The sequence below is a fragment of the Mus musculus genome, chromosome 4 (genome assembly GCF_000001635.26).
Source record: "Mus musculus strain C57BL/6J chromosome 4, GRCm38.p6 C57BL/6J".
NCBI lineage: Eukaryota > Metazoa > Chordata > Mammalia > Rodentia > Muridae > Mus > Mus musculus.
In genome coordinates, this window is record NC_000070.6 from 149,322,056 (window position 1) to 149,349,355 (window position 27,300).

General features: G+C 47.9%; 1 protein-coding gene and 1 long non-coding RNA gene across 4 annotated transcripts in view; one reads left to right on the forward strand and one right to left on the reverse strand.

Moving 5' to 3' along the window:
- Positions 1 to 6,360: 6,360 nt before the first annotated feature.
- Positions 6,361 to 27,300, reverse strand: part of Ube4b (ubiquitination factor E4B) — a 99,746-nt gene continuing 78,806 nt past the window's right edge. For all 3 annotated transcript variants that reach the window (XM_006539088.4, NM_022022.3, XM_006539089.3), the window contains 8 exons: positions 25,872 to 26,107; positions 22,460 to 22,586; positions 20,824 to 20,968; positions 15,330 to 15,464; positions 13,057 to 13,248; positions 9,268 to 9,442; positions 8,136 to 8,282; positions 6,361 to 7,682 (listed from right to left, as the gene is read on the reverse strand). In XM_006539088.4, coding sequence (XP_006539151.1) covers positions 7,621 to 7,682; positions 8,136 to 8,282; positions 9,268 to 9,442; positions 13,057 to 13,248; positions 15,330 to 15,464; positions 20,824 to 20,968; positions 22,460 to 22,586; positions 25,872 to 26,107 — 1,219 coding nt within the window. In that variant the 3' untranslated portion in view covers positions 6,361 to 7,620. The remainder of the gene's footprint in view (positions 7,683 to 8,135; positions 8,283 to 9,267; positions 9,443 to 13,056; positions 13,249 to 15,329; positions 15,465 to 20,823; positions 20,969 to 22,459; positions 22,587 to 25,871; positions 26,108 to 27,300) is intronic.
- Positions 12,584 to 13,857, forward strand: Ube4bos3 (ubiquitination factor E4B, opposite strand 3). The gene is made up of 2 exons (NR_131918.1): positions 12,584 to 12,673; positions 13,177 to 13,857. It is a non-coding gene; the product is annotated as a ubiquitination factor E4B, opposite strand 3 (long non-coding RNA).

Sequence of the window (27,300 nt, forward strand, 5' to 3'; positions counted from 1 at the left end):
AGATCACATGCACCCACGTATACATGGAGACATGCATGTGTGCATGTACATGGCTGTACATGATACATACAGACACATAGAAAAGAGAAAGCAGGACATCACGGTGCGTGCCTTTAATCCTAGCAACCGAGAGACAGAAGCAGGCAGAGCTCTGTGAATTCAAGACCAGTCTGGGCTACATGGCAAATTATAGACTGGCCATGGCTACATAATGACTCCATATATCTTAACAAACAAACCAACAAACAAACAGGTAAACAGAGACTAGGTAAACAGAGAAGTACTGATAAACAACCATCTCTGTCTGTCTTGTGTCTGATCAACATACACACACACACACACACACACACACACACACCCCTTCACCAAGAGTCTTAAGCTATCGCAATGCCGAAGAGCCTCTAACCTCCCACAATGCACTGTGCCTTCCACTTCCTCCCCTTCCCTCAGTGGCCAACATGCTTAGCTTTCAACAAAACAGCATGAATAATTTAAACCACTACAAAGCGATACACGATACAAAAGGTCAGAAGATTTAGAGACTCTGCTGGAAACCAGCAATATCACAAATCCTCCACTGGCCCTGGGATCCCAGGGGCTTTGGAAATGACTGGAGCAAGGTCCTTGCTCGTGTTTCTTTATGACAAAATAAAGGAGTGGCTTAGAGTACCAGATCCCTTGCTTAGTATTTGTGGGGCCTTGGGCTTTACCCCATTACCCAAACTAAACACAAATCAAAACAAAGAAAGATCTCTTTCTATTTCTTAGGCTATTTTTAACCTATGACATCGGCACTCCTCCCATTGAGAAACGGGTTTGTATTCCCAATCTTTGAAAGCCACACCACCTGTGTCTGCAACAGATGGAGGTCTTAGAGGTCACTGCAGATGTGCTAGGCAAGAACCAGATGTGGAGACCTTCAGGACAGCTTAGCCCCAGCCACAATTAGACCACGAACATGTAAGTTCCCTCAGTCAGCCTCAAAACCCCTGAGCTCGGTCAAGCCACACCACGATTTACGATGATAAAAAGCACAGTTTCTGGTTTAACCCACAGGCTTTAGGTGATCTGCTTAAGAACAAGGGCTAGGTGCTTAGAACTAGAAAATGAACCCTATCACAGCAGACACTGGCCTGGGACCGAGAAGCTGGCAGAGACAGGGGCATTGAAAATTGTTTTGTGTGGGTTTGGGTCTCAGGTAGCCCAAGACAGCCCCAGAGTTCTTATGAGGTGGAGACTGCCCTTGAATGCCTGACTCTCTGGCCTCTACCTAATATCTGAGATTCCAGGCCTAAGCCCTTCAGTGCTTGGCTTCTAATGCTTATTTTATTTATTGGTTTATTTATTTTTTACAGTTTTTCCATGTAACCTAGGCTGGTCTCATCTTGTGTGCGCTATGTAGCCAAAGGTGACCTTGAAGTCGCAATCCTCCTACATCCGTGATGACATGTTGGGACTTCGCTGTTGCTACCATGTTAGCCTACCACACTGATTTAAAGTGCTCAGATGCCTCCAGTCTGACAGCTTTCAGTCATACCAGGAACCATAAGCCCCATATTTATGTCGCCAGTCCAGACTTCTCTTATACTACAGACAGATATCTATATCAAGCCTGAAATCTTTACACTTCACCCCAAGCCGCTCCACTCAGTATCCCCAACATTGTCCTCGATGTCCTTTGAAGTCACGTGGCCTGTCTACTTGACTACGGCTGCACTTCCTCTAATCTATTCCCAAACCTCAATCACGGAACTCGACCTATTCCAGAGTCCAGCCTCTCCCCTCCCCCGGGTTCACTGCACTTGCTTTGATCCGAGTCCTGCGCAGTTGACTATCTCCTGGATTATTTTAGGAGCATCACAAATGCGCTCGGCTTATCCTCTTTTCTAAGAATAGCGGTGAGAAGGGGAGGCTTGAGTTGTGGCTCTGCTGGCAGAGCACCAGCTTGGCGTACGAGCAGCCCAGGGTTTGACCTGCAGCACCACAGAGCCGATGTGCTGGCACACGCCTGCGATTCTAACACCTGGGATGGAGCAGAAGACAACGAGGTCATTCCCAGCTGCACAGTGAGTTTGAGGCCAACAAGGATGACACAAAACCATCTCAAACAAAACCAACAAGAAGACCCTGAACACCAAGTCAGGTGGGTGGCACCACCCATGGTTCCATCTCAGGATAGGAAAAGCTTCGTGTTAAGACCGCGTGTGGCTGTAAAGAATAAAGCAGAGGAGATGGAGAGGTAGCTCAGAGGCTAAGAATGCTTATTGCTAGTAGTATTAAGAATCTGGGGGTCTGTATGAAGCATCTCTGAGTATTTTTTGTCAACCCAGAGCCTGGCTCACTCAGCCGCCTTGACCCTGTAAAGCACATGATGTTTCTTAACCTTTGAGCATCTCTTAGCCCTTCTTAAGATTTTTCCACAGGCAATGAGAAGTAGTCAAGTGGTTGACCTGGGCTACATAGTGAGTTCCAGGCCAGCTTGTGCTATAGAGTAAAACTCTATCTCAAAAACAAACAAAAAGGGCTAGAGAGATGGTTCATCGGTTAAGAGCACTGACTGCTTTTCCAGAGGTCCTGAGTTCAATTCCCAGCAACCACATGGTGGCTCACAACCATCTGTAATGGGACCTGATGCCCTCTTCTGGTGTGTTTGAAGACAGCTCCGGCATACTCATATACATAAAATAAATAAATAAATCTTAAAAGAAAAACAAGGGGGTTGGTGAGATGGCTCAGTGGGTAAGAGCACCCGATTGTTCTTCCAAAGGTCCGGAGTTCAAATCCCAGCAACCACATGGTGGCTCACAGCCATCCGTAATGAGATCTGACGCCCTCTTCTGGAGTGTCTGAAGACAGCTACAGTGTACTTACATATAATCAATAAATAAATCTTTAAAAAAAAAAAAGAAAAGAAAAACAAAAAAACCCCAAAGAACAAAAAGAGATCATTATATTGGGCTGGCATCAAGGCCGAAGGCCCTCCCATAATGCACTGCTTTCTATTTCATCCTGCATTCTGAACTATTTATGTATGTGTGTACACTGTCGTTATCTTGAGACACCAGAAGAGGGCATCAGATCTCATTACAGATGGTTGTGAGCCACCATGTGGTTGCTGGGATTTGAACTCAGGACCTTTGGAAGAGCAGTCAGTGCTCTTAACCGCTGAGCCATCTCTGCAGCCCCTGACTATTCTGAATATTGACTATTCTGAACGATCTTGCCATGCAGCAGGAATGGTGGTAACACAAGGCGAAGCCAGAAGCCCTAGATTCATGGCTCAGTTTCACTACACCGTCTCCTAACTCTGGCTGTTGAGGATTAAACGAGTTATGACTACACGTAAGAGTGATCGCACCCTGAACATATTCAAGAAATGGGAATCACTAACCATCTGTCCCAGATGAGTTCCTATAGCCTAAGGCTGGCTCACACAATACTGTGCTCATGTTTCCACAATGAAAAAAAGCTTCTGAAAGGGCTAGAGCTCTGGCAGCACATGCTCCTCTTACAGAGAACCTTGGTGCCATATCCAATACCCAGCTCACAAACACCGTAATTCCAGTTCCAGGGCACCCAACGCCCTCTTCTGACTCATATGTGCACTGCACACATGTGGTGCAGGCAGTACCCATATATATAAAATAAAAGCAGATGCATCTTTTAAAAAAACTTAGACCATGCCTAGGTCACACCAAAGGCACAACTGAAACAGCTGGCAACTCACCGTTCAATGTGCCAAGTGCAAAGCAAACCGCGTAAGACACTCATGGTTCAAAGGCTGTTCTAAAGGCCAGGGATGTTGCCTAGTTGGATGTCAAGTGCCGGCCTAGCATGTACGTGTCCTGAGTTGGACCTTCAGCACTGCCTAGACAGACAGAGAAGAGGCACTGTGCCCAATCCCTGTCATTACCCATTCAGCAGTGACTCAGAAAATGAGCATGATGTCATTCTCGTTCCTTTCTCAAGGACTTTCCTTCTGCTGAGAACATACAAGTTCTCCTTTTCGGACAATTTTTAAAAATCTGTTCATTTTATGTATATGAGTAAGGTGTTGCTGACACATTACAAAAGGGCATCGGATCCCATTATAGATGGTTGTGAGCCATCATGAGTTGAACTCAGGACCTCTGGAAGAGCAGCCAGTGCTCTTAACCACTGAGCCATCTCTTCAGTCCGACAATCTTCCTTCTAAACCAGACTTATTTTTGAAATATTCTGGATCCCATCACCTCTAATTAGCAGGCTGGAGGCAAACAATAAATTTCCACGAAACAGCTACTCTAAGAATCAAAGAAAAATTCAAACCACGCCCCTAGAGGCAAAGAGATTGGCTGCATCCTTGCCCCACCCTCTTTCCATAAGTCCACTCTTGAAACCCTTCAATTCTGAAAATCCCACGGGAAGCAGCAGCTGTCCACTGACGGGACAGAAACAGCACCTCTTAGGGATGGAGAGATTAGCAACCCACAATTGTGAAACCAGTAAGCGTTAGGCATGCTTCTAATTAATTAACATCATTAACTTCATAGGCTTGTGGGTAAAACGCTTGTAAAAAGTAAACTGACCAGAATCACCTCAATGGTGGAATCGTCAGTAATTTCCTTTTTGTGTCTTGTCATGATCATGATGATGATCATCTTTAAGATACGGGGATTAATCCCAGCAGTCAGAAGGGAGAGGCACCAGGTCTCTGTGAGTTCGAGGCCAGCCTGGTCTACAGAGCTAGTTTGAGGACAGCTAGAGCTACATAGAGAAACCCTATCTTCAAACAATCAATCCTGGGGATTGCCCCAGAGCTTCCTGCATGCTAGGCAGATGTTCCTACCAACTGAGCTACATCCTAGCCCAGATTGTGTACTTGGGGCTGAGGTGGCAGGGGATGGTGAGCTCAATGTGTTCAAGAAAAGAACTCATGGGCTGGAGAGATGGCTCAGCACTGACTGCTCTTCTGGAGGCCCTGAGTTCAAATCCCAGCTACCACATGGTGGCTCACAACCATCCGTAATGAGATCTGATGCTCTCTTCTGGAATGTCTGAAGACAGCTACAGTGTACTTACATATAATAAATAAATAAATCTTAAAAAAAAAGAAAGAAAGGAAGGAAGAAAGAAAAGAACTCATAAGGAAATGGACCTCACGGGCCTGAGAGCCATGTACTTGCCAGGAGACAATGGGCAAGCTACCGAATCTCTCTGCAGCCCGCAGCCTGACCTCCTGAAGACCATGGCAGCAAAACCAAGCAGAAACACAGCAGTACTGTCTCTCCTGAGGTTGGCACTATAAAGATGAGGCTTTTGCACAGCCTGGCACACAGAAGTGGCACCTAAGTGCTTCCCATAGCTGAGCTGGCATTATTAGCGCCTGTGCTGGTAGAAATCACTTTGCAAACTGGAGTGGTAATGAAGTGGGTGGGACCTGAGTAGGAGTCATGGCCACTTGAGATCTCCAAGGTAACATCAAGAGCCAGGCAGAGAGCAGAGGACACAGCGGAGTCCCTTCACGCCAGAAGTGAAGCGAGAACAGCGTGGCACATCAGGGATGTGGACGACGGGGATGAGAAAGCTTTAAATTCACACATCTGCTTACTTACCATACATATGATGCCAGTGTGCTACAGCCTGTGTAGCGGACGGAGGATAACTTGTCTGTGCTCTCCTTCCAAGAGGAATGAGCGCAGCAAGCCCCTTTATCCCCTGAACCGTCTCAATGGCCCGCTGTGCTTTATTTTAAAGGAAGGCTATTTCTAATTGGCTCCAGAAAGAACATTTCTTCAGACACCTGCTCTTGTTGGACCTTCGTCCTTTATGTGTATAAATGCTTTGTGTATATGCACGTGCATCATTTGTGTGCCCAGTGTCATGGGAGACAGATGTCTAGGCCCCTGGATCTGGACTTCCAGGCAGTTGCAAGCTATGGGTGTTGGGAACTAAACCGGGGTCCCTCTCTGCTCTTGTAACTATCTCTTTGGCCCTGTTTTATCTATCTATCTATCATCTATCTATCTATCTATCTATCTATCTATCTATCTATCTATCTATCTATCTATCTATCTATCTATCTATCTATCTATCCATTCATCCATCCATCCACATACACATATATATACATGTGTGTGTATATATATGTTTATATATACACACACACATATATACATATTTATACATATATATTACATTATAAAGACAGGATCCTGTTATGTGTGCCAGGTTGACCTGGAACTCTCTATGTAGACCAGGCCGACCTCAAACTCAGAGATCCATCTGCCTCTTCTTGAGAGTTCTGGGGTTAAGGGTGTGCGCCACCATGCCAGCCTTCCCCACCCATTTCTTTCAACAAAAAGACGACTCACAGGAGGCTCCTTCCGAATGGGCATCACCGTTTATTGTCGATTGTGTTGGGAACTGAACAGAGCACAGGCTGTGGAGCAGAGGAGAAAGGAAAAGAGGAGGAAGTCTGTTTCTGAAGAGTTCATTTCTTTAAAACACTTTATGGTTTCAAATCCTTTCTCACCCCAAAGGGAACTCAAGAATTCAAGTATGTTGCGTAGGGAGCGGTAATACAGAGAGGGCTTCTGCTCGCGTGCGCCTAGGTGGTGTTGTCGGGCCATGTAAACAAGCAGACAGATTTCCACATTTCTTGCACCCTTTTTTTTTTTTGTTTTTTTTGTTTTTTGTTTCTTTGCTTTGGTAAGGTCAAACCCCAAAAGGACACAGCATATAAAAGAACCCCGGGCTGAGGAACTTATCCTCAGAGGGTAACCGCATAGTTGGAATTGTCACATAGGATTAAAACAAAACAACAAAACAACAAAAAACCAAACACACCCCTCACCTCCCCCGAGCCCCACGAGTCACAGGAGTCCTGATCCACTCCAGCCAGCTGCTGCTGCACCTGTCCCTCAGGATCTTAACTGAGGGTTGCTAGAAGGACCAGGCTCACAGGGTTCTCTTCATTTTGTTTATAATAAAAAAATTTAAAAGGGCTATTTCAAAAGAAAAAAAAACTGAAATTCAAATTCTGAAAATATCTTGCCTTTTTTATTAATCATGTCATCTAACACCAATTAAAAAAACAAGTATGTGAATATGATATAAAAATACGATCCCAAGATTAACACTTGTCGCAGGCACAAGTTATCGCACAGAATACATGTTTGGAGGGCCGGGAAAGGAGTCTGGTTCTGTTTCTCTTTAAAAAACCCACAGCAGTGCAAGTAGGGTGAGGGAGGGGAGATTGTTTAGCAGCAAAATGTCCGAGTTCTCTATTCACATCGAAAAAACAAAACAAAACAAAACGTAAGCTCAGGGGAAGCTGCCCAGACCCACTTGTCACTAAACACTTCCGCTGCCACAGCCCCAGGTAGCGACAGGCGAAGGGTGCGCTTTACTACACAAGCCATCGTAAACTCGTCCCTCAAGCTTTGACTGTTGTCACTTAAATATATGTACAGGAATCCTCTTCTCGTCATCCCCTCAGATCTCCACTGTTTGGTCACACGGGTGGGCTCTCAGGATCTGGCCACATCTGGTTACAGGCTGGAGCTGCAGCCTCGAGGCAGATGCTGCTGCGGCCTGGCTGGCTGGCGTGGCGGCTTCCAGCGGAGGAGCGATGGGGCCTCAGTGGTCACTGCTCTGTTTCTCTCTCATCCAGGCCTGAATCTGCTCCTTTAGCTCTGGCACTGAGGGAGAAAGCACAGGGGATGAATGACCCGGATGACAGGCTCTTCCACTGCAGTTCTATCTGCGTGGACACAGAGTCCACGGTGCTCACTCCCTGTGGGCGCTGAAGACTGCAGAAGGAACAGCCATGGACAGGGAAACATTTACAGCCAAAGTGAGCGGAGTGCTCTGTGGCTTTTGGGTACTTTCTGGATCCAATGTCCCTTTTCCTGGTGGTGGTGCTGGGGACTGAGCCTGGGAATGTACACAGTTGGGCAAGGGCTCTGTGCAGGCCCAGCCATCTTTTCCTTTTTGTTTGAGACAGTGTTGTAATTACACTGTCGGAACTTACTTGCCATGAACAGGCTCTCCCCTTCTGCTTCATCCACCCCGGTAGCTGGGACTACAGGCCTCGCGGCACCGGCCAGCTCTCAGTCTCCCGCACGGTCTGGCTGCACTCACTGGCCTCCTACCTGGCTCCAGCATGCTCTCAGTCAGCATCTGGCGGTTGAAGGGGTCGGTGGGGGAGTTGAGCAGATGCCGCAGGATGATAGAACGGTCCATGACGGTGCCAGAGGGCAGTCTCACGGGATCGGTCATCAGGGTGTCCATCAGAGGGTCTGTGGAGACAGAGCAGAACACACTAACCCTCAAGAACAAAAGCAGATGGTTCCTACCAGCGAGACAGTCTCAGGGAGAGCTGTGGAGCGAGCAGCCCCTCAAGCCCCTCAGTAAAGGAAGGCAGCAAATGATGAAGGCCTTGCCCTGCCTTCTGTCACTGCTGCTGGGAGGAGAAAAGAGCAAAGAGGACAGCCAGGCAGCAGGCCCAGGGCAGAACCCTTTGCCTTAGAATCCAGACTCCTTCCTGATAGTGGCAGAGCTGCCTTTAAAGTCTTCCTGGGTACCTGATGAAACCGCACTGGGGATGGTCAATGTAGGACGGACACTGCTGCTGTCCTCAGACACACCAGCAGAGGGTGCCAGACTCCATTTTGGATGTTTGTGAGCCACCATGTGGGTGCTGGGAATTGAACTCAGGACTTTTGGATGAGCAGTCAGTGCTCTTAACCACTGAGCCATCTCTCCAGCCTCGGATGTTCAACATTTTAATCTACAATATTCACTACAATTTGTACGCATAATTTTCGACAAATCTCAAGAATCAGCTATAGCATCAGACAATCAAGAAGCAGAGCCAGCGGCCACCCTTGTGGTGATCTAGATGAGAACGACTCGCCAGAGGCTCAAATGTTTGAATTCGTGGTCCCCAGTTAACAGACCAGTTTCAAAAGGATTAGGAGGTATGGCCTTGTTGGAATGGCTGTGGTCTTGATGGAGATTTGTCACTGGAAGTGGACTCTAAGGTTTCCACACCAAGCCTACTTGCACTCTCTGGCAGCTTGCCTCCCTGCCTGGGTCTGCATGTGAGCTCTCAGACCCACACCTGCCTGCCTGTCGCCATGGCCCTGCTATCCTGATCGTGCATGCACCCTCTCAAACTGTTGCCTTGATTGTGGAATAGCTTCACAGGAATGAAACAGTGACCAAGAAAGCACCCTTAATGCCACACACTCCAAGTTACACTGCATGAGCATGCGGACTTGCCTCTGAACTCGTCCGGGGCATCGCTGTAGTCTATTTCTGCCCGCGCATTCTTTGCCACGATTTCCTCCACTTTCTCTGCAAGAAGTTTAAACTTCTCTATTGCGATGGTGGATTTGATTCCCGCCTTCCGCATCTTTGAAATGACTTCTTCAAACAGTTCCTTGCTGTAGGATCGCTGCACACAAGGAAGGTCACGTAAGATGAGAATACACTTGAGAAGAAAACACATCAGAAACGGCCAAGTGCAGTCTGCGAGATCCTTGGCTCCTAATGACTGTGACCATACATTCTGCATCCCATCTTCTCCTATACACTGTACCGTGGGCAAGGGGGCACTGGATATAGTTACAGACATCTGCACAGAGACAGACTCACGTGTGCCAAGGTCACCTGTGGAGAAAGCTCCAGGACCCAGAGAAACCGGAAGTTTTTAACTTTAGGAGCTAGCAAGCATTTGTTATAAAGAGGAGATTGAGGTTATTTGTTTGTGTCAGCCACTGTGTCCTGGGAGCACATGACTAAATTCTGCTTTTTTACATAAGGGTGAGCACAGATGCGAACCAAGCATAGGTCACTGGCCCATTACTGTCCATACTTAGAGGGGAGCTTTGCTCTAGTCACCGCTGGTTCCCTAGGCTCACATGAGTGGGCATGGTGGCCGTCACACGTGTACTCCTTCCTTCCCTCCTAGCGCAGGCTACATGGTGAGGCCATACTCAACAGAGCACAGTAAGCCAAATCACCAGGCAACAGCTGAGCATCGTCACTCACTGAAACCAACACTTCCTAATGCCACATTTCCCACAGCACTGAACCCCTCCTATAAGCAGGTGACTGACATCATTTGTAGAAATGCGAACAGTGGACAACACACCCAGACAAACCTAGACACAAATTCAGGTCCCATTACCTCCCAGTTATACAGTCTTTTTTAATTTTCTTTTTCTTTTCTTCCTTCCTTCTTTTTTTTTTTTAAAGATTTATTTATTGAGCCGGGCGTGGTGGCATACGCCTTTAATCCCAGCACTCCGGGAGGCAGAGGCAGGCAGATTTCTGAGTTCAAGGCCAGCCTGGTCTACAAAGTGAGTTCCAGGACTGCTAGGGCTATACAGAGAAACCCTGTCTCAAAAAACCAAAAAAACCAACCAACAAACAAAAAAAACCCCAAAGATTTATTTACTATGTAAGTACACCGTAGCTGTTTTCAGACACACCAGAAGAGGGCATCAGATCGCATTATGGATGGCTGTGAGCCACCATGTTGCTGGGGTTTGAACTCAGGACCTTCAGAAAAGCAGTCAGCGCTCTTACCTGCTGAGCCATCTCTCCAGCCCCCAGTCATGTAGTCTCATGTAAATCCCTAACCTGCCCAAACTAGATTCCTCAGGTGTGACGTGGTCAGCGACTCAGCTCTGAGGGATCTACTGTGTAACAATCACCCACACCACAAAACACACAGCACTCGTGCTTCACAGTGCCCACTTGCTGACTTAGGCCAAGATACAAAGGAGAATGGGTCTCCTGGGGCCCAGGGACACAACCACAGTCTCTAATCACACCAGCAACAACAGAACACAAACCAAAACCATCAAGTAAACCAATGTCCATGAATTTGCTTACGTGAAGACTCCACCTTCCAATGCTGCCGTTCCCTCTCCGGCCTGTGAGACTGCACGTGAGATTCAGAGGAGGAGCAGGATGGCAGGGTCCCCCTCTGCTCCCCAGTGTGAGAGCAAGGGGCCAGCGACAGGGCCTGCAGGAGCTTCTGTTTCACTGTGAGGCCTCTGCCGAGTCTGCTGCTCATCTTGTGACCTTGTGAGCAGGATCTACACTGACACCTACACAGACTCATCTCTTTCCAGCAGTGGGGGAAACTCCTTAATCCATCTGCCTTCTTTTTAATGAGCGACAATCTCAGTATGGAGCCCTGGTTGGCTTGGAACGTTTTATGTAGACCAGGCTGGCACTGAATTCAAAAGTCTGCCTGTCCCTTTCCCCCGAGCACTGCATTTTAAAGCTTCCATTTCTAAATAACCACACAGGCCTGCTTCCTCTGCATATCCCCGCTCCACTCCCCTGTCCACGCCTGGAACCCCAGCACTGGGGAGGCAGCCGGCCGGCTACACAGCGAGACAGTGTCCCAAACAGTAAGAAACAACAAGAAGCATCGATACATTAATAATTGTGCGATAAAGTTGTAGTTGAAAAGACAGTGTATGGGCTGGAAAGATGGCTCAGTGGTTAAGAGCACTGACTGCTCTTCCAAAGGTCCTGAGTTCAATTCCCGGAAACCACATGGTGGCTCACAACCATTCATAACAAGATCTGGCACCCTCTTCTGGGGTGTCTGAAGACAGCTACAGTATACTTACAAATAATAAATAAATCTTAAAAAAAAAAAAAAGGCAGTGTATGATCAACACATACCTGCGATTCTAGCACTTGGGAGGCTGACACTAAAGGATCCTGGGTTCAAGGCTAGCCTGTCTCAAAAAAAAAAAAAAAACCAAACCAAACCAAACTAAGAAAACAAGAGTATATATACAACTCTTGTGTTTTAACATTGCTCCTTTGAATTAGCTATAGGCAGTGACCTTTGGAGAGTTCTGAGGATGGGTAACATATGCTGTGCATACAAAGATAGTGACATGGGAAGCAATATACCACACTCTGAACATTTAGGGAGATGGTGAGAATATGGGTACAGGGTTTGACTGCCAGTCACACATTCTCCCTCTATACCATACTTTCTGAGCCTGGACACGCCACTAAGCTCCTCTGTGCCCTGTGTTCCTTACTTTAAAACAAAGGGTTTAGTAGAAGCTGTGCCATAGAATTCATGCTTATCAAATGAGTGGTCAGAGCGGTATACAGTAAACACGAAGCATTACTGTGCTGCAGAGCTGCCCAGATGTCAGGCATGGTAGCACACATCAATGTACTCAAGAGGAGAGTTTGAGATCAGGAGTTCAAAGGCTAGCCTAGTCTACACGAGACATTATGGCAAAAGACCTGGGAAGAAAGATGCTCAGAGACCATGGAGGGGAGGAACCCTTTCCTTTTTCTCTGCAAAAGTCTCCGGCTGGACTAAGGGTTGAGCCTAGAACTTTGCAAGTTCAGGTGCTCTACCGCTGAACTATACTCCTAGCTCAATTTTGTTTTCATGGATGGTCTCAGTTAAGTCCAGGTTAGCCTTGAACTTGTGACCAACCTGTTTCCAGCCCCCTGAGTATTTGGGATACAGGCTTGTGCCACCAGGACAGTCAACAGGATCCCCTTCTGTGACATCACAGAGGGAAGGCCTGTACTGGAGGCTGTGGTACATGAGCTGACCTGACCCCCAAGGCTCTTGGATAAAGGAGAGGAGGCAGGCGTTGGCTTGAAGGCCATGTATTCATGGCAGCTGGTAAGCAGGGCGCTTGGGAAGACCTGCAATTTCCTGACACAGCAAACAGAGTTTGGAAACAGAATCTGTTTGGGGGTCTGAGGGATTAGGGGGCCAGCTCTGCTCTATTCTCCCAAGGAAGCATCAGTTCTTCTCCTGGACCAGCTGTGGTCCTCGACTTCATGTTCACTGCATTAACAACTTCTGAAAACGAGACTTTAAAATTCCTGCTTTAACCTCTTTTGAGGTGTGGAGTACACACACACACACACACACACGCACAGGGTGGAGGGGGACGACAACACACACACGCACAAGGTCTGCTGTGAAGGTGCAGACCACAGATGCCAACCACACGGCTCAGTGCCAGGCCTCCTGATGAGATGGGCCTCCTCAGTGCTCACCTGGTCATCGGCGATGGCTTTAGCAAAGCGAGCACAGTCCAATTGTAAATAAATATCTGTCAGTTGGTCCAACAGCTTCTTTGGCTCAAAACCATACTTCTCTGGGTTTTCAACTTTCAGGTCCCGGCACTTGGGTCCGCAGAGCTGCTGCAGGTTAAAGTTCAGCATGGCTGCTAATCGGGGACCAAGCTCCTAGGAAATGAAGGACAACAGGACGGTCCAAGCTGCTGCAAAGTCCAGGCCCAGAAGCTCCTACCCCAGTGGGAATGGGCTGCTCAATCTGCAAAGCACCCCTGAATTGTGCTGAGCTGCAGCACAAAGCTAGAGAAAGCATTGGAATCAAACATCTCCCCCGCCATTGATCTGAAAACCCCTATAATGGAGTGGTCTGATTGCATAGAGATGAACGCCCACAGAAGTCTTCTGGAAAGAGACACTTTCTCTTAGAGCATCACTCCAAAGTCACTGAGAAGCAGGGAGAGGACAGAGGCCCTCGCTGTCCTGTCACTGTGGCTGGGAAGCCTCATGTCCACATTTCCCCATAAACTTCTCAAGTCCCCAACAGTCAGGCACGTGTTGTTCTAATCTACTTACTGAAGAGAGAGAAGACGGTGACATTTGTCAACGGCGTACGTCTTGCCACTGTGATGAATTAAACTGACAGAATATTAAGGACAAATAGCCCTCAAGAGTCGGCAGGCCAACAGTACCTGCTGCAGCTGGGACAAACATGGCTTCTGAGCTCAGAGACAGCTGCTGTAGACCAGACATTAAATACTGACCAGCAAAAAGATTCCTTAACTAATGAGGTCCTCATGCAGTGACTGGGTTCATACAAAAAAATCTCCTGAGCTTCCTGTTGTAGAAATCATGGTTTTAGCCCAGTGTTGGAAAGCTGGGGGCTGAAAAAGTGCTTAAGCGAGCAAGGAAGGAGGGCAGAAATGCAGGCGGGCTGAAGAGATGGCTTGGCTTTTAAGAAAACGTGCTTCTCTTCCAGAGGACACACACTTTGGTTCCCAGCACCAATATCAGTGCGCTCCTAAGAGTAGGCAAATCCAGCTCCAGGGAGTCTAAAGCTCTCTTCTGACCGCCAAAGGCGCTGGCAAGCACATAGCATATACCGTCCCTAACACACCCACACATAAAGTTGTATTTGAATGTGGTCACTCTTTTGGAAAACAGTCAGGCTTGTCTATGTCCAGGCTATCACAGGAGCACAGCTGAGCAGGTGCCTGAGACACATCTCCAACACCTTTAACCGGCTGCTCTCTCAGCCTTGGTAGGAGATGCTAGCAAATCCCCTTTACACATCCCTAAGGGAGCAGGAATGTGGACCACGGTGAGCTGCTTCCCGCTCGCTCGCATCTGCTGCTATGCTGACATCTGCTTATCAAGAAACAGGAAAAGACCCAGATCTCAGTCTGTAGACAGGCCCCCGTGTGACAGTGGCCCTGCTGGAGGCAACACAGTGATTCCTGTCACAGAGCAGTGAGGAAGCACAGAGAAGGAGAGGAATACACAGTAAAGCTGCACATGTGCAGACAGCTGCAGATGGACCTCAGCTCCCTGCGCACTGCCACCCCACAGGTACCTCAGCTCTTTACTGGGGTGGGGTCTCCATTACACTGCCCATTCTCAACCTCGGAACAGGACTGGGCCAGGAGTTTCAGCCATCAGGTCACAGTAAGCCTCAGTCACAGTTCTCAGGAGCCCCCAGCTCCCTCAATGTTGCCTCAAAGCTCTTTTATAAGCAGCAAGCATCTTTTACCTATTACTCTACTTAATGTCCTCCAAATCATAATGTGTTACCTTATACTTTTCTGATATATAAACAGGTAATTCAGTAACAATGAAATTGTGTCACAAATCCTGATCCAAATGTGCTGTGTAATCAGAAGAGAGCAATCTTGAAGTGAACATTTTAGAGTATACGTTAAGGGGCTTCATTTCAGCCCTGTAGAGTACCATGTGATGTGGACCAACTGGGAACAAAATCAGAATTCTATTCACAGCCGGGCGTGGTGGTGCGTGCCTTTAATCCCAGCACTCGGGAGGCAGAGGCAGGTGGATTTCTGAGTTTGAGGTCAGCCTGGTCTACAGAGTGAGTTCCAGGACAGCCAAGGCTATACAGAGAAACCCTGTCTTGAAAAACCAAAGGAAGAAAAAAAAGAATTCTACTCCCTGGTTGCTGTAGGTAAAATGAACATGCGCTGAGTTATAAGTTCTGTACCCAGACCCTTAAAGATCACACAAGCACCCCAGTTTCTACTCACTGGCCTCAGGAACGGCTTCTGGACTTGCTTGGTGAGGAGATGGAACATGTCCACGGTTTCAGTTGCCAGGGCAAGATAAGAACGGGAAACACGCTCGTCCTGAGCAAGCTGAGACTGCCGGGCCTGCTGCTGATCCTGGGAAACATCAAACAGTTGCCAAAGAAATCTCAGTACCAGCCGGCTACTCAGAACACTTGGCCAAGTGTGAAGGAAAAACATGGCCGGCTTACAGTTGCAGAGGGTGACAGGCCAGTGCACTCTGAAACAGAGGTAATGGCCACACCAGCACACTGACCACACAGCTCATGCTTGCTCCTTCCAGGACGGGTCCTCTGATGGCCTTGACACCTTTGGGTTACACCCAGCTGGCCCATGCTAAACACAGGCTCTACCACTAAGTTACACCCAGTCCTGGCCCATGGCTGACCCCTCTGAGCATCAGTGTTCGCATCGATAACAGGCAGGGTTAGTTCCTGGGAGGATGAATTAGACCAGTCGTCCTCAACCTTCCCAGGGCTGTGGCCCTCCCTTTAATACAGCTCCTCATGTGTGGTGCCCCAACCACGACATTACTTTCATTGTTATTTCTTAACTGTAATTTTGCTACTGTTATGCATGTAGGTATGCATGTCGAGGCCAGAGAAAATCCTTGGGTCTTGTTCTTGGGTCCCCCGACCCCAAACTTTTTTTTTCTCTTTTACAGTTTTTCTCACCCGCCTGGAAAATGTCAAGTAGACACCGCTAACTGGCCAGCAAGCCTGAAGGGTCTCACTGTCACCACTACCTCAGCAGTGGGATTACAACTGGGTGCCACCCTGCCTGGCTTCAGCCCCACCCCCCAGGGGAAGGGCAAACAGCTGGAATGGCAGCTACAGCCCAGCAAGTTCCCTCTGGGCTGCTGCTGCACTCCGTGCCTGGTGGAGACTCTGCAGTGGGCTGGTGAGCTGCCCACTTCTCCTGGGCTAAGAATGAGCCTATTGAGAGGAAGCTGCACCAGGAAGGGCCCAGGAACAGCCAGGCCTCAATGGCCTCAGTGTGAGTCTGAGTATCCCATCTTTCCCTTGCAGATATTATGCAGGCTTGGTCTGAGGCAAGACAGATGGACAGGCTGAAACTTTAACACAACCGATTAAACACAATTTTCTATAGACATTAGTGCTCTGGACAAAAGACATCTCAAAAATGTAAGAACAACCAACTGTTTGCTTACGTTCAGAGTGTGGGCTACCTTGAGTTTAACTGTGTTCACAACTTCTCTCACTGTACTGTCTAGTTTTGTGTCAACTTGACACAGCTGGAGCTATCACAGAGAAAGGAGCTTCAGTTGAGGAAATGTCTCCATGAGATACAACTGTGGGGCATTTTCTCAATTAGTGATCAAGGGGGAAAGGCCCCTTGTGGGTGGGACCATCTCTGGGCTGGTAGTCTTGGTTCTATAAGAGAGCAGGCTGAGCAAGCCAGGGGAGGCAAGCCAGTAAAGAACATCCCTCTATGGCCTCTGCATCGGCTCCTGCTTCCTGACCTGCTTGAGTTCCAGTCCTGACTTCCTTGGTGATGTACAACAGTATGGAAGTGTAAGCTGAATAAACCCTTTCCTCCCTAATTGCTTCTTGGTCTGATGTTTGTGCAGGAATAGAAACCCTGACTAAGACACTCACCCTTACAGTTAAGCAGTGAACCTCATAAAGTCACGTTAAAATTACATTTACACAACAAAATTCTTTTAGGATAAGAAATAAGCAAACCAGTCCTTGTGCACGTGTGCACGCATGTATATACATAGATCTTATTTTTCATGTGTATGAGTGTTTTGTTTTGCCTACATGTATGTTAGTACCAGGTGCATGCCTGGTACCCAAGGAGGCCAGAGAGGGCTGTCAGATCTCCTGGAATTGGGATGCAGCTGCTGGGAAACAAACCTGAGTCCTCTCTCCAGCCCTTCATTCATATATTTTATTTCAATTTTAAATACTAAACTTTACTCCTTGCAAATTATAGCACTGTAATTTAAGTCACAGAAATGCACACACAGACACACACATGAAATCTCCATTTTGAAAGCATCTAAGATTAAAGGCTCACAACTGAAAATAGAAAATCACCTAAGAGAGCCCCTCTCTCAAAACGCTTGGGCTTAAACTGAAGGATGTAGATAAAGTCCTTTATCTTAAAACCTTACTGACTTTGCTTAACCTGAAGGATGTAGATAAAGTCCTTTATCTTAAAACCTTACTGGCTTTGCTTCTGGATAGCTGGTCTTGAATTCTTCCTTCACAGCAGCCAAGGCTCTGGCTCCCCTCCCCCAGCACAGGTATCTTAGTGGGAAGACAACACCTCAGGGTGCTAGAGGCTATGCTGAGCTGTATCTCCGCACTCTTATGGAGTCCTTAGGCATGGGACTGAAGCACAGCAATGGCTCAGAGAGACTCCCAACTCTGTTGGAGACTTTGCTTAATAAAGTATCACACCCCTTGAATAGACACACAAAAAGGCTGACAAGGAATTGGGGAGTCAGGTCAAGAATGATGTTGGGGTCAGCAAGCCCCAGCCAGGTTTTCAGTCTGGGTCAACAGCACTGTGGGAAGAGGGGCCGTGAATGCAAAGAGGAAGTGGGAAAGGCCAGTGGGGGAGTAGCTGGAGGGGAGAGGTTGCTGGAGGGGGGGAGTAGCTGGAGGGGGGATTAGATGGAGGGAGTAGACTGAGGGGTCAGGGGGTTGGGAGCTAAGGGCAGAAAAGTGGACATGCCCGCTAGGATACCAAGCCTTTGTGTGAGAAGGGGCATCCCTTGGCTATGTGCACTGGTGAGGGTGGAGACTACGAGTATGCTGCTGCAACAATGAGGGTAATGCAGAATGGTGACTTGGAAGGAGAAGGAAGAGGCCACACACACTCGTCCTGACCTTCCTGCCCCATATCCTAAGTACTGCCATTCCAGGGGGACACGACCACATTCTGTTGTAAGGTACTGGGGAGTGAACCCAGAGCGCCCCACCACTGAACTAAAGCTTCAGCCCATGGAGATAAAAGACAGTCTAGACAGGGGATGGGGCACAGACTAATCACGGGCAACCAGGAAATGGGTAGAATGAAGCTGCCATTGATTAAGGTCATTGTGACTCAGAGAGGAGACCTAAAGGACAAGTCAGGACTGAGGCAATTAGGGCACAGCCAAAGCAAAGCAGGCCACACTGCTCAGGCCTGCAGGCAGGAGCGCTCTAAGCAGGCAGCCATATTTTGCAGTCTTTAAAATACAGATATTTAAAGCCCTGGAAAAGATGAGATCACCTGGCAGTGACTTCAAGCAGAGGCATCAGGGAACGTGCAGGAGTGTTTGGCTGTGTGAGCAGGGTTGGGGGTGGAGGGTGAGGATGAAGGAGATAGGACAGACTGAAACACAGGAAGACACACATGGCTGGTGTTAAATGAACAACAGTTTCTTACAGAGATATGCTTCAGCATCCTGTTAGTGCCCCACAGAGAAATTACCCAAGGGCAGGGGCGGGGCATACTTAGAAGTAGAGGACTGAGCTCTGGAGCTACCATTGCTTGGAGGCTGGGGGATGGATGAGGAAGTGAAAGGCAGCCAGGAACCTCAGGGTCAAGGGTCAAGGAAAAGCTGTCTGTGAATAGACCTTAGAGGCAACTTGTGCTTAAAAAAAAAATCCATTAAGGGAAGAATCAATAGTATTTGTCTCAAGTAAATGTCCTGATGGTGACAGAGAGAATGGGCTTCAGGCCCAGAGATCAACTCCTAGGAGATTAGCTGGTCTAAATAACACAGGAGGGAGAACAGGTGAGGCAGGGGCAGGAGCAGAGGTAGAGTTAGGTGGGGCTGCATGGGGCACTGGCCATTTCTGAATAGGAGAGAGGTCTAACATATTAAGGATGGTTGAAGATTTTTTAGAAATGAACCCAGGGTCCAGTTGGAGAAAACAGGACCCATTGGAAAACCTCCATTATCTCAACAGGGAAGGGTTTGGGGCCACGGCTACAGGGAGGGCCAGGCGTTCATGGACCCCCATGCAGAATGCTATGGAAGGAGCAGGATGTGACATTCTTATCACAGCTGCAGGAATACCTGTGATGAGACCCGGCCCCACCCCCAAACCGAGCTATGGTCCACACACCTTTAACTCCAGCAATCAGAAGGCAGAGGCAAGTGGAGCTCTTAATTCCAGGGGAACCAGTGTCACATAGGGGTGAGACTCTGCCTTAAGAAAAAGTTCCCTTAAATGTTCAGTGTCCTATAGTGAAGATGTTTTTAACTCAACAACAGGACTTCAACACTGCCTCACAGTGAGTGCAGCACCACCCCACTTCCCACCAGGGTCTCCCCATGGGGGCAGGACCCTGTGGAAAGCTGCTTTGATTCTGAGCTAACCCAAGCCCACGATGACATTCCCGGGAGTTGTCGGGACGTCCCAGGTTACCAGGAACCATCTGAACGGCTTCCACTGAGTTAGGAGAGGGCAGTGCACTGTCACTGGTACAGCATGCATTTCTCGCGGATCTTGGCAACTTTTTCTAGTAAAAACCAAGATCAACAGGAGAGAAAAAGCTCCACTAAGGTCCTAGGTGATCGTCAGACATCTGCAGAGGCCTTTCGAGCAAACCCAACTCCTGCCCAGCAGACAGAAGCCTGAGAGTTATTTCCTAGCTACCACACAAGTCAAAAGGCACAACATATACAACGAAACATTCCTCTAACAACCCTTTAAATGAAAAGACAGAGAAAGTACCCATGACACACTGGGAAAGGCTTCTCATTTCTTCAACTTAAGATATACTTTGGTGATGGTTTTAGAATCCAGAGTCTCTCCACATGATAAGTTTCTGTTCTACTCCTGAGTTTTACCTCAACCCTATGATGTGCGTGTGTGTGATGTATACATACACACACACACACACACACACACACACACACACACACACATCTGCATATATATATCCGTTTATATTTATATAAATGTGAGTGGGCATGAGTGAGTTTATGTGCACTGTGTGTGAAGGAGTCCCATGAGTCCAGAAGGCATCAGACCATCAGAGCTGATTCACAGGCAGCTGTGAGCTGCGCGCTGTTGGTGCTGGGAACTGAAGCTGGGTCTTCTGGAAGAACAGTGAAGTGCTCTCAACCGATGAGACTGGTTTTGGCAATGAGAATCTGGCTTTGAGGGGACACCTGATAGCCAGTCTTAGTAAAGTAAGGAACATTCTTGCCCGAAACTCAAGCAGAGAGTGAACTTTTCTTCCCGGGGGTTTGGGACACCACTGGGGACTATAAGCATGCTATGGAAGCACTCTACCACTGAGCCACACCCTCTGCCCCAAGTCTTTAGATAAAAACCTTTAAGAAGCATCATCTCTTCCTATCTCAAACCTGAAATGCTACTTTACGGACGCCTAAGGTAGGAAAGGCCCCAGCAGAAAGTCAGACCTAGTGTTGCCCGACCCCCCCGCCCCCCAGAGCCCGTACAGGCGCAGAGGCGGTTCTCACCCGAGGCAGCTGGTCCCACTGTTCTTTGTTCTTCATCTCTTCTTGCACTTCATGGATCCGCTTCAGAGACTCCAGACTTTCGTCCAGTAAAAAGGTCGTGTCATTTATTAGCATATTGATATACCGAACGAACTGCTTTCCAGAACTGAAAGGGCAACAAGACAGTGTGTGGTGAACACCTGGCTGGGCACGGAGAGAGAATGTAAGCCTCCCCAGGTACCAAGACTCCCCGTGACACTGCAAATCCTGTCGCAGATGATATAGCTGGAGTTTAAGGACTGCCAATTAACTCTCTCCTTAGATTTTGTTACTCCCTTGGTGGTGGTTTTGAGAAAGGTCTTCCTCCTACCCCAGGCTGATATCTGAACTACTCTCCTGCCTCAGTATCACAGCGCTGGGATGACAGACAGGCGCCACCAAGCTCTGCCTCACTGCTCTTCCCATTCACTGTGACAAGCTCACTCAAGTGGCAGCTGGACCAGCACTGTGGGGCTGGTAGGAGCCAGCGGATACATAGTCCAGAATTCCCTGAGCTGACTTCCTTGGCAGTTTAAACTTGGCAACTATTTACATTGTTACACTGTGAAAAGCAGCAAATGCTGAAATTCTTCCTGCTGGAGAGGTTCACTGTACAGAGCTGTTGTTTCTACGTAGAGGAAACCCTCTTCCAGGCTGGAAGAGAACCAGCACCAAGAGCACATTACAAAACACAAGAGATGGAGGCTACTGATGAAGCTGTCTCTCACACAACGAAGATACCTGAAGAAAAACTAGTCCTATAATATCAATAAAGGAAGAGAGGAACTCAGGTTATAGACCCAAAGCGTCAAGTCTAAGGGGAGCCTGCTGAGAGCTGTAATGAAGGCACTTACTGGGGAACTGTGAACTTCTGAAACTGACAGAGACTTGGCAAAAAGAGAAGGCCCAGTGTCCTCAGCAGGTGCACCTAGAAAGCCCATGCTGGGAGGAGAGGGGAACATGAACATGAACACAAGGCCTCAGACTCAGGAATTTGGGACACCAGAACTTCCATTTTCAAAAAGCAGTGTGGACAGATGCAGCTCACGTTGCCGGCAACACCGACTAGTAACTGAACACAGGACAGACAGCTAGACTGATGAAAGATCTGGTATGCAATGGGGCTAAACTTCCTTTGATGGATAAAGCAAGGGTTCAATGTTCACACTCATCTTTCTTAAGGACTTGCAAATAATTTAGAGGAATGGCTACTGAGCAGGCTTACACAGGCCCTGCAGTTTCAAGCTTGGCATATAAGCGCAGCCAATAAATTAAGAGGCCACCTTAACCCAAGTGCTTCGAAACCTCGGATGTGTTCTTAATGTTCCTGAGTCAGATAACTGCATTTAATAGGATAGAATTCAGAGTAAACACAAAAATCACTCCACATAAATATTTTTCCAGAACATTCTGCCATGTAAGCCACTCCCAGTGTCAACAACGCTAAAGTAAGCAGACAATCACGTAGGTGTCCACGCTGAGCAGTGTCTTGTGGTTACTTGAGAGAGGCAGAGACAGAAAGCAGCCACAGGGAGCCGCTGGGCGGGCTTTCAGCAGCCTCCCCTCCCACCTGTGCTCTGCCTGAGAGCAAGCTGTGCCATCAGGCCCCAATACTCACTTGAACTCCTCCATGAAGGTGCCATGGTGAGCTATGTTTTGCCAAAGGCTTTTAAAAATAGTGCTAATGTGATAGCGAATTGTGAACTTGTCATAGAACTCGCTGGTGGCTCCAGTATGCTCGACATCTAAGGAGGAAAGACAAAGGGACTCAGACACACATCCTGACCTTCCAGATGCAATGACATGGCAGTGTCTCAGTGACAGCGGGGACAGTGCTACCCGTATCTCAGTGACAGTGAGGCTGGGAAGCGCTACCCGTGTCTCAGACGGAAGGCACAGGAGAAAGGGAGGATTCCATTTTCTTTTTAATTTTATTTATAATTCATTTTTACACTCCATAGTCTGTTCCCCGCCCCTCCCCATCCACCCTCTGACTGCTCCGAATATCCCACACCTCCTCCCCATCCCACCACGTCTCCATGTAGATGCCACCACCCTATCCCACCTGACCTCTAAACTCCCAGGGGCCTCCAGTCTCTTGAGATGCTTCATCTCTGAATGAACACAGACCCGGAACTCCTCTACTGTGTGTGTGTTGGGGGCCTCATATCAGCTGGTGTATCATGCTGTCTGTTTGGTGGTTCAGTGTTTGAGAGATCTCAGGGGTCCAGATTAACCAAGACTGTAGTTATCCAGTGCCCACCAGTACCCCTCTCCCCACATTTCTGCTTTATTTGCTCCTAAATGTCCCTCAAAATCATATTGCTCAGGTTCCAATTCCCAAGTCCTTAAAGGGACCTGACTCTTGCTAATCTCATAAGCCTTACCCTGTCCTGGAACATCCATGTAGACTAGGCTGCCCTTGATCCCCCTGACTCAGCCTGCTGACCACTGGGACTAAAGATATGTGCCACCACGTCCAGCATGAACAAGGCTTCCTGCTGCCACCTTCCAGGTCCACCTCACTGCCTTTTCTGTCACTCCTCAGCCGAGATCAACTGATGCAGATGTCTGCATCCATCCCAGAGAGCTCTGCCTAGACCACTTTTTGTGAAGTAGCCCATTTTCTCTGACAGCTACTGTCCCCAACTCTTCCACGTCTGCCTCCATGAGGGATCTTGGGGTCCTCTCATAGTAGGCCCAACACAAACGCTGCTAAGTTAGAGGTGGAGTCTGCCCTGCCTCTGTGCAGCCAGCCAGTTATGAGGAAGGGGCCTGGAAATAAGTCTTGTAGCCATAGCCTTCGGAGCCTCAGGAATTCCTAAGGAATTCTTCCTTAAGGAAGACTGTTAGGACTCATTTAAAACCCTCTTATTTTGAAGTCTAATTTTATTTTTGAAACAAGATTGTGCATAAGTACCTCCTATGTGCCATGCCCTGAGAGATGCTGGTTGCTGCAGTTGACCTTGGGATATACAACTCTAAGTCCTATCTTGGTGGGGTGCTGGGCAGGCCCATGGAGACTGTGAAGTTTCAGCAGGGTGAAGGCCAGAAGAGCAGCCAGGCACACTTGCTAGAGTCCAGCTGCTGAGCACCTGCCACTCACAGGCCTTAACCTTTCGCAAGCATCCTGACCTTTCTAAGCTCCAGTTTCCTCACTTAGAAAATGGACGTATTTATAGTACCCATCTTTTCCATGGCTATTCGGATCAAGTGACCACAAGTGGCAACTATTATTAGGAAAGGTGTCATCTACCCATGACCATGGAAGGGCTCAGGCCAGAGGCCACTGTGCTCCACGACAGAGAGAAAGGGTGGATGATATCCACCCACATGCTCCTCAGGCACGCCAGTGTGTGTGTGTTCTTTCTTTCTCCTCTCTCTCTCCTCCCTCTCCCTCCCTCCCTCCCTCTGTCTCTCTGAAGCTACAGTAACAGGTCCAGACCACTAACCGAATACTAACTAGATTCAACAAAAATCTATTTTTTAATATTAATATATACCTCCTGTGGAATGTGGCTATTACTTGGATTGTTCAGTAAATTTTTGGGTTGTTGTTTTTGACACAGGGTCTCACTAAGTATTCCTGACTGGCCTCCAACCTGCAGTGTACACTGCTCCTGTTCTGAATACACACAAGGTGGCATTTGTACCTAAATATGCCGAGCTTATCCTGAAACATGGCTAGGAGACCATGACCTTTTTCCCCAAAAGGTGTGCCAGTGCACTGGACTTTCTCCAAAGAAAGAATGTTATCAAAATACTCAAGTCAGCAAGTGCTTACTTCAGACACAGGAGAGTCTAAGGGAGGGATGTAACAAAGTAACAGTGACCAAGGGGAAGTAGGCAGGCAGATTCCCAGAGCCCCTTACAAGGTGGGAGAGTTGGCTGACCCTGAGTCCAAACAGGCAGTGGGAACACTGGGAATCCTCACACAGGCCACCCCAGTCAACAGCAACAGGCTGTATTCTCCGCAGAGCTCAGCAAGGTCTACTAAATGCCAGACACTTGACTGTATGGCCAGAAAGTACCAGATTCTATACAGGATGAGAAGGCAGGGCAGATCCCAGGAACTTCCATTAGCCACTGGAAGCCTTTGTTAGAGGAGAGATTAACCCGAGAGTTCAAAAGTCAAATTTTGTTAAACAGTCAAAATGTGGAATACAGTCTGCCCAGACAGCTCATTCTCCATACCCTGTCATTTCCAAGTGTAACTGAGCACAGCAGACAGTACCTAGCAAATGGCAGGAGCTCAGTGAATGTGATACGCTGATGAATGTGGGAGGACTCCCAGAGCATCCCAGAATGCTCAGCTCACTGGCTCGGGTGAAGCCCAACCACTTTCTTAAATTTTTTTTTTTTTTTTAATTTTAAAGGCTTGTTTGTTTATTTATTTGAGTACACTGTCATCGGACACACCAAAAGAGAGCATCAGATCCCATTACAGGTGAGCCACCATGTGGTTGCTGGGAATTGAACTCAGGACCTTTGGAAGAACAGTCAGTGCTCTTAACCGTTGAGCCATCTCTCCAGCCCCGCCCAGTCACTTTCTGTTGTTGCCTTTTTCTTCTTTTCAGAAGCTTAAGGTAGCCTCAAACTTGCTGTGGCAGTCAAGGATGACCTAGAATGCATATATCAAACTCTCTCCTGTTCCATCTCTTTGAAAAGGCAGCCACAGGATGGTGTTATATATCAGATACTGTAAACTCAACAGCAAATGAACCAGGTTAACAACTCAGATGAAAACATCAGCTTGGACTAACAACAACGAACAGTGTAAATCAACGGAAGGCCGCACACGCAGTGGCCAGTGCGAGCTCTCAGAGGCCGGGAGAGAAGGCATGCGACAGCCTGTGCTCTGAGCTGGGGCTAGGAAGTGATTTACATAAGCAGATGTTAAAGCCTTGATGGCAGGATTATTTATTTATCTATTTGTGAATCTAGGTCACAGATTTAGATTTAAGTTCGCTCTGAAACAACCTTGGGTCAAGTACATTACCACATACCCCAGGGCCTACTCTGAAACCCACCTGTATAGAACTTCATGAGGGACGGCACCAGCAGTTTGGTAGAGAGAGGATGGTTCTCAATCATCTCAAAGAACTTCTGAGTTCTCGGCTGGACAGAAGGGTTGGTCATGAACATGACCTCCACCAGCTTGGCCACTAGGTAAGGGTTTCGGATGTAGTTCTGGTTGCACAGCATCACAACGAGGAACATGACAATGTCCTGAGTGCAGGGCTCATAAAGCACCTGAGGAGAGTATCTGTAAAGAGGAGAAAACACATGGTGAGTCTCGGAGAGCTCGCTAGGCCGGGAAGGAGACAGGGTCCAGCAGAGGGGGGTACTGGGGTACATACACAGCAGAGGGGGGTACTGGGGTACATACACAGCAGAGAGGGGGTACTGGGGTACATACACAGCAGAGGGGGGTACTGGGGTACATACACAGCAGAGAGGGGGTACTGGGGTACATACACAGCAGAGAGGGGGGTACTGGGGTACATACACAGCAGAGGGGGTACTGGGGTACATACACAGCAGAGGGGGGTACTGGGGTACACAGCAGAGGGGGGGTACTGGAGTACATACACAGCAGAGGGGGGTACTGGAGTACATACACAGCAGAGGGGGATACTGGGGCACACAGCAGAGGGGGAGTACTGGAGTGCCTCTACATGGTTCAACAATGTGCACACTGGAGCCACAAAGATTCAAAGCAAACCTGAGTGTTGGCTGCAATGTGTTTTAGAAAGTAAGCAAAAGCCATAACTGAAACTTCACAAAAAGATCTTCACTGTCCAAAAGTGGGGGTTTTATTTATTTTAAAAGACAGGATCTTTTAAATAGCTTCAACTGTCCTCAAATTCACTATATGCTGGCTTTGAACGTGTTATCATTTGCCTCTACTTCCCAAATACTTATATTATGGGAATGCATGACCATGCCCAGCTTCAGAATGGACAACCTGAATTCCATCTCTAGGACCCAATTGTTAGCAGGACCTCTGTAGCATTCAAGGACCCCATGCGCACACGAATAAATACATGTAATTAAAATATTTTTAGCCAGGCAGTGGTGGCACACACCTTCAATCCCACAACTCAGGAGGTAGAGGCAGGTGAATCTCTGGAGTTTGAGGCCAGCCTGATCTACAGAGTGACGAGTTCCAAGACAGCCAGAGCTACACAGAGAAACCCAGTCTCAAATATCACCCAATCTTTGTAAATGAGTGCTCTCTCTGTATGTTTGCCTGCATGCCAGAAGAGGGCATCAGATCCTAGGATATGTGGTTGTGAGCCACCTCGTGATTGCTGGAATTGATCTCCATCTCTCTAGCCACCTGCCCCAATTTAAAAAAAAAAAAAAAAAAAAAAAGTTCAAATTTTAAGAAATTAAAATGTAAGCCGGGCGGTAGTGGTGCACGCCTTTAATCCCAGCACTTGGGAGGCAGAGGCA